The sequence below is a fragment of the Stenella coeruleoalba genome, assembly GCF_951394435.1.
Source record: "Stenella coeruleoalba genome assembly, chromosome: 9".
Lineage (NCBI taxonomy): Eukaryota > Metazoa > Chordata > Mammalia > Artiodactyla > Delphinidae > Stenella > Stenella coeruleoalba.
Genome location: NC_137155.1, coordinates 90299360 through 90307083, shown reverse-complemented (window position 1 = coordinate 90307083; position 7724 = coordinate 90299360). Strand labels below are relative to the sequence as shown.

At 38.1% G+C, this 7724-nt stretch overlaps 1 protein-coding gene across 3 annotated transcripts in view; it reads right to left on the bottom strand.

The window, feature by feature from the left end:
• The window catches only part of TRIM24 (tripartite motif containing 24), a 93481-nt gene that overhangs the window by 24722 nt on the left and 61035 nt on the right, over positions 1–7724 (bottom strand). For 2 of the 3 annotated variants that reach the window (XM_079931124.1, XM_079931126.1), the window contains exons 8-9: positions 3024–3141; positions 253–521 (exon numbers count right to left, since the gene is read on the bottom strand). In XM_079931124.1, coding sequence (XP_079787250.1) covers positions 253–521; positions 3024–3141 — 387 coding nt within the window. The remainder of the gene's footprint in view (positions 1–252; positions 522–3023; positions 3142–7724) is intronic. The other variant, XM_079931125.1, reaches the window with a different exon arrangement.

Genomic DNA, 7724 nt, shown 5'->3' with positions numbered 1-7724 from the left:
GAATCATTTATCCTCTTATAATCTGAAGATGAAAGAGAGCAGATGAGAATAGATGTCCCAATTAAACAAACCATTAATTTCTTTTTGAGAAGGGCTAAAATCTAGAGTTAAATCAGGGATCCTTATGTGATAAATTTTTATAAATTCATATATTTAAGTCATGGATGAAAGATGCCTTGGTTATTTTAGGAGCTGCTGAATACAACTGTACTATAATTATCTAAGTTAGGACAGGCCTGCTTCCAAATTTACCTGATGAGAGATGGAAGGTTGCTGGATGGGCCCCTGCATTCTAGGGTTTGGTAAACCCACAGGTGCTGGCCTCCGTTGCACCTGTTGCCTCTGAGCCATTACCTGTTGCTGCATATGCTGGAGTCGTAATTGAGCTAGGCTGATCTGTGTTGGAAACTTGGATAACTGGTTTGAAGATAAACCACCTGGTGGCTGTGAATTCTGTTCCATGACAGGATTCTGCTTAGGCATTTGTGGTTGACTCTCTTTATCTTCGATTACTAAAGAACCTAATTAAAGAGAAAAGGTTAAGTTCTAAAGATTTTCTGGTAGTGAAATACCGTATTTTGTAGGGCTATTTTTACTGATCTTCAGAATTGCCAAGGAGCTTCTTTTTCTCTCAGGAACCCTTTATACTCTTAAAAATAGAAACCCCAAAGAGCTTCTGTTTATGTAGGTTCTATCAATCAAAATTTACCATATTCGAAACTAAAAATGAGAATTAAAAACATTTTTCCTCACTAATTCATTTAAAAGTGACAACCCATAATAACACATTTTTATGAAAAAATACTTATTTTCAAAAAAATGTAGTGAAGAGTGGCGCTATTTTACATTTTCGAACATCTCTTTAAATGTCTGGCTTAATAGCTGAACTCTCATACCTGTTTCTGCATTATCTAATATATTGTTTAAATATATGAAGAAAATCCAGCCATACATGGATATGTACTTGGAAACAGGAGGCCTGTCATCACCTGAAGGAGCCTCAGACCCTACTTTGAGGGCTGCTGTTGCATATCAAACACAACAAGCAAACCTGACATTGGATCTAAAAACAATACCACAGTATTTCTGATTTAGTTATCTCTCAAGTTCTTTACACCTTCAGAGTACACTGTTAGTTCTCTGATGGAGAATACTCTGCCTTATAACTATACTGTTAGAGTTTAAAGGTACCTCTAACAGGTGTGGTCCAAGCATAAGGCAAAGCTTGATTTCTTCAACAGCAGAGACTCAGTTAAATGTTTCTGATTTAATAAACACATGCATCCTAAAAAATACAGTTATCATTCATTAAATACTTACTCTGTATTAGATACTGCGACAGTAGGTCTATGTATATTGTTAAAGTCCTCTGTACAGATAAGGGATTTAAGGTTCAGAGAGATTGAACAACTTACCCAAAGTCACAAAGACACTAACTGAATATTCATCCAAATCAACATTTTTCCCTTGCAGTCTTCTATAACATGTTTCTCAGAAGCCGTAAATAACCAAGTTTGGGAAACTTGTCTCCTTAGAAGATTTAAAATGTAAATCTCATTGTAAATGGCAATTTACAGAGCTGTATAGGACAGCTCTGAGAAGTCCTACAGTAAAGGATATTGTTTTACAAACTCCTCACAAATAGATGTTGTTTTCGCTGTAGACTTATCTAAAACTATATCCATTTATGTGTATACAGTTACACATATTCTTAATTTTATTTATGTTTACATCATGTGGTCTATATTTTAAATGATATGCTTACAAGTACATACAATTCTACATATGACTATTTGTGTGGATATATAACTGTGACAGGTTCTCTATATAGCTGCATGTATGGTGGAGGGTAGGAGATAGTTAACTTATATACACGCTTTGTATTAAGATGCTTCTTTTTAGTTACACAGGTGAGAGTGTGTATGATTCCAGTTGCTTGCTACGTATCAATCAATCAATAAATATGTGCTTCTAGACTGAGCTGCAGGAGTCAACTTATGACCTTTCCTTCAAAGGGTCACCTTATTACCATTCCTTCTGTTCTTCCCGTGTATGAATGAGGTTTGTGTAAGCCTATTTCTTCCTTTCCTGGTGTGTTCTGAGAGCACTGGCTCTCTCTCCAGCCGTTTCTTCCTTTCTTACCCAGAATCTAGCTTAGGGAATGAGAGAGCAACCATCTTTCAAGATTTTGAAACAAAGTCAATGAGCCCAAAAACTGTCATCAAAGGGAATACTGGTGGTTGATGAAGAATGTATATGGAATTCTTAAAGTTTTGTTTCTATAGTCTCCCTGTGAGAAATTAAGAAAGGAGGCAAAAACTGAAGACTTTTTCTACTAGCACATAATGTAGCAAGTACTGCCTGCAAGGATATTTGATGTTACCAAATGATACCATAATGATAGTCTCCCTTTGTGATAACTCAGTGCGCTCTAGTACTTAAAATTTGGGCACTTATCTGTACGTACGGTACACTTCAGTTAGGAGGTTAAAAATTATATAATAATTACATAAAAGGCAAAAGAAGAAAAGAGAAGTCTTCCCTAGCTAGATAAAGCAAATGAACCATTAGGTGCCTGATGACTGGCTCTCAAGAGTAAGTAAGCCAATAATTGTATGAGAAGTCCTGTTTTAACAGAAAACATTCTAAATATAAAAAATCCTATATTAATGGCAGTCACAAGTCAAGAGTTTTATCAACCATTCTGATAAGTATGTAATTAACAGTACAAGCAAGATTCTATGGGAGAGAAAAAAAAACCTCCTAAATCCAGAAATCTAGACACCCTGTGAGTCAATATAAAGGATGTTTCATATCATCCACATATTTACATGTGTGTTTATATTCATTCATGTGTCACGCATATATACACGCTAATGAAATACTAGTGAAAATTCCATGTACTTAAAACAAGATGATAAACACACTTTGGGGGTGGAAGGGAATACATTTTCAATAATCTCATAATCATTAAGAGTTCCAGAAACAAATGGCACTTTGAGAAAATGTACATAACAGCCTACCTAAATTGATAATATTTTGAGCCCAGAAACTAGGATCACAGTGAAATTGGATGGTATTGTTGGTCACTGGGGAAGCATCACACCTTGCTCGAAGGAGGTGCCGTAACCGGTATGTAATCTAGAAGAAAGCAGAGAGACAACTAAACATCAAAATCTTTATTAGCAGGCTTGCCTGGTAGCGCAGTTGTTGAGAGTCTGCCGGCCGATTGCAGGAGACACAGGTTCGTGCCCCGGTCCGGGAAGATCTCATATGCCGCGGAGCGGCTGGGCCCGTGAGCCATGGCCGCTGAGCCTGTGCGTCCGGAGCCTGTGCTCCGCAACGGGACAGGCCACAACAGTGAGAGGCCCGTGTACCGCAAAAAAAAAAAAAAAAAAAACCACAAAAAAAAACCTTTATTAGGCAAGTAATTTATTAAGTTCCCAATAAATACACAAAAAGTGGTCTCTGTATCATATGTATGCTAACACAAACAAGCAATCTCATATATATATATATATAAGTTATAAAAAAGTGGACATACAACGCAGTTTTCCTTCCAAAACATGTTGTTAGTTTTGAGGTACAACTCAGCTATACTGTTGAATACAAAAAACTAACTTTAACTATCTTAAAGTTAGTTTTTTGAATTATTTAAACTTCACAGAAGCACCAACCAAGTATTTGTAAAATAAAAACTTTTCACAAATTCTGCTCTTTTATTTATTTTACTTACTCTTTCAAAGAAGGATGCAGAATTGAGATTAGGCGGCTAATGAATTACAGAAAATACAAATTACTCTCTGCTCAGGAAACATAAGTACAGCTCATAACTAGGCCTACGAGTGGGATGGCTCTCCTTGCTCCTGTGCTGTGAATCTCGGGTCATCACACCACACCCCCCATCTCCTCCACACCGCAGTCCTCAGTGAATACTCAGTCACTCTCCCTCAGTCTTGAAGAGTTTAGCTCCTGGCTCACCATCACCAACGCCAACATTACTCCTGTCTTAATTCTTGATGATTTTATATCCAACTAGATGACCTTTCTTTCCAGCTTACTCCCTTCTAGTGCCCAGATACCAATAATCTTACAAACCCTAAAGGTCCTATAAACCTTTGCTCTTACAATTTTCCCTGTCCTTCGACCTCATGTTACCAATACCCTTACCCTAGCCCTCAGTTTCTCCTTATCCGGCTCAAATCCCAGGGTTAATCCTCATAATCATTTCCTGGTATATACTCTCAACCCCTCTCTCTCTCACATGTCAAACTACACATACTCCCTTGCCTCTCCTCAACCTTTTCCCCAAACAACAAACAACACTGGTTTAATCTAACTTTTGACTCACTATAATTGGACTGATAAAGGGACTGACCAAACTTCAAACACAGCCTGCTTACTTTAGGTAGGGCCCTAAGGTTGACGGGCCTCTGGTCCTTCATGTCCCTACTCTCCTAAATGACTATTTCAAACCTCCTTTCTCTTTTCAAATCTCCAGCATCTCCTCCCCCATTCTCCATCTCAGCTGATGGTCCTGATGACTGTTCACTGAAAAAACAGGAACAATCAGGGAACTTCCACAAACTTCCACCACCTACCAGTATTAGCGTTCCCTCCTATCACAATGGATTAACTGGCCACGCTTCTAGCTAAAGCCAATCCTTGCACTCGTGCAATAGTGCCCAACACCCTCTTGCCGACACAAAGACACTGCCCAGCAATTTTCTCCCCTCTCCTGTATCCATCAAGCTTTCCATTTTACTGCATCAGTCCCATTAACACATAAACATGTTTAACTTTTCCCAGCTAAAAACAGAACTCTTGGCTCCTTTCCTCCCGCCATCAACTGCTCTCTTTTCTGGCAAAACTCCCACTTTTCTGCTCTCTTTTCTGGCAAAACTCTTCAAAAGACTCATCTATAATGTCCCCCGTTCCTCTCCTCCCACTCTTCCCTGAAACCATTCAGGCTTAGTAGCTTTTCACATAGGTGGTCACTTGGCCCTCAGGGAAGCATTTTCTTCTCTTGGCTTTGAACAAACTATGATCTCATGGTTTTCCCCTTATTTCACCAGCTGCTGTATTTTAAGGCCGCTGAGAATAGGTTTGTGTCCCAATGTACCATCTCAGTTTCCATTGTTGGTTCTTTCACATCTCCCGCACCAGGAATGTCCCAGGGCTCAGTCTTGCAACTGCTCTCTTTTCTCCTGCACCCACATACTTTAAGTGATCTCATCCAGTCTCATCGTTTATCCGACTCTTAAATTTATATCTCAAGCCTGGATCCCTCTATGAACTTGCACTTCCAATGGCTTGCTCAATATCTCTACCTGATTCTCTAACAGGTACCTCAAATTTAATATGCCTAGAAGGGAACTCTTGATCCTTCTCTTCAAGTCTACTTGTCCTATGATCTTCCCCACCTCAATTATTGGCAACACTATTTTTCCTACTGCTTAGTCCTTGGTTCCTTTCTTTTCCTCATGCCTTACGTTCCACCTGTCAGCAAATCCTGTTGGCTCTATCATTGAAAGATATGGACAATCCTACCAATTCTCCCATTATCAACTCTACTGTTACTACCCTGGAAAAGCCACCTCATTGCAGTAAGGTTATAAATAGTCTCCCTTATTTCTCCCTTGCCTTCAACCACCTACATTTTTTTTCAGCGGTCAGAGTAATTGTGTTAAACTGTAAATCATATTCTGTCATTCCTCTCCTCAAGTCCCTCCAATGGTTTCTCATCTCACTTAGATTAAAAACCAAAGTCCTCATAATCAACTACAAGGCTCATATACTATTTGGCTTTCCAGTACTTCTGACCTTACTCATCCTAGTGTCTGCTCATTCACTGTGTTCCACCCTCTTAGGCCTACTTGCTGTCCATATCACAAATAACTCCCACCTCAGTCTTTGCACTTGCTGTCTGTACTTGTGCTCTGCATGAATACTCTCCTCGAGTATCTGCATGGCTTGCTTCCTCACTTTCTTCAGGATTCTGCTCAAATATCACCCTCTTTAGATAGAATTCCATAACTAAAATCACAATCCTACCCCAATGCTCCTCGACTCTTCCCTTAATTTACTTTTCTCTAGAGCACTCAATACCATGCAATGGTCTATACATTTTACTTATTTTGGTATTGTATCTCTCTTCATTAAAATGCAACTTAAAAAAAATATTTATTTATTTATTTGGTTGTGCTGGGTCTTAGTTGTGGCTCACGGGTTCCTTAGTTGCGGCACATGGGCTCCTTGGTTGTGGCAGGCAGGCTCCTTAGTTGTGGCATGTGAACTCTTAGTTGTGGCAGGCAGGTGGGATCTAGTTCCCTGACCAGGGATTGAACCCAGGCCCCCTACATTGGGAGTGCAGAGTCTTAACCACTGCACTACCAGGGAAGTCCCTAAAAATGCAACTTCTTGAGGGCAGAGATTTTGCTTTGTTTTCTGTTCCCTTAGTACTCAGAATGCCACCTGATACATAACAGGTATTCAATAAATAATTTTTGAATAAATAAGTTTGCTTCATTCAATTGCTAAATTATCTTAAATAGCTACAATAAATTGTGTAAAAAAACGTATTTATTTTGGGACTATGTAGAATACATGGCACAGTGTTTAGCAAACAGCACTCAACACAATGTTCTTTTGCCTAAGTTTTTCTACCTTTCTTAATTTTTTTTGCATCTTCTAATAATTCTCATTATAAAACATGCTCATAATATGCTAAGCAAAAGAATTATGGCAAAAACTTTCCTATGAGGAGTCATAAACCCTGGCTACTGTAAAAGACAAATAAGGATTAATTAAATATACTTGTTGATCCCTTCAGATGTATCTGAACTTAAACTCAGGTTTCACACTGAAAACTTAGCTACTGTTCAAAAAGCAAAGGACAAAATTATTTTTAAAACTATGGAAGATGTCAAAACAGCTTTTCAGATGGCAATACTGTATACTGTCTCCTTTCTATTGAAGTTAAAATAAACTTAAAAAAGAAATTTAGTATTCGAGTTTCCAATCCTGTAAAATATAACATAAGGTTTTGTCTACACTTATTTATAGCTTCTGACAAGAGATGTTATCTGCTACCTTATTTATTTACCATCAATCTTTCATTGAGTTCCTATATATCAAGCACTGGGTAACACAAAATTTTTACCCTTTAAGAAGTAAAAAGTCTAATGAAATTCACAGAAAAATATGCAAATGTAATAATAGTAGATAAAAATCAGTAATAGTATTGATGGATATATGCATAAGGGCTTTGTAAACACATAGACGGGTAATCCAACCCAGTCTTGGTCATGGAAGGCTGCCAAAAGGAAAGGAAGACACATCTAAACTGAACCTGGTAGTCTCTACAAAGATGAGGATTTACTCAGGAGAAAGAAAAAGCATTCTAAGAAAGGCTAACAGTACCCAGGCAAACGACCATGACATTCTGAACCCTGAGGACTAAAAGCAAGGAATTGTCGATGAGATATTCAGGAAACAGAAGTCTTTGAAGATTAATTATATGGGAGGACGGGGGAAAGGGAGTAAAAAAGATTGTGGATTTCCCTTTTACTACCTATACCTTAACAGCTTCCTAATCACTAGTATTATAGAAATATCTATTGCTAGTAAAAAGAATACTGTGTTTTACTCTCCTGGTCTCTTCTGTCGGTATTTCTTGCCTTCCTTCTAAATAATATAAGGATAAACTCAATGTTTAACAGATG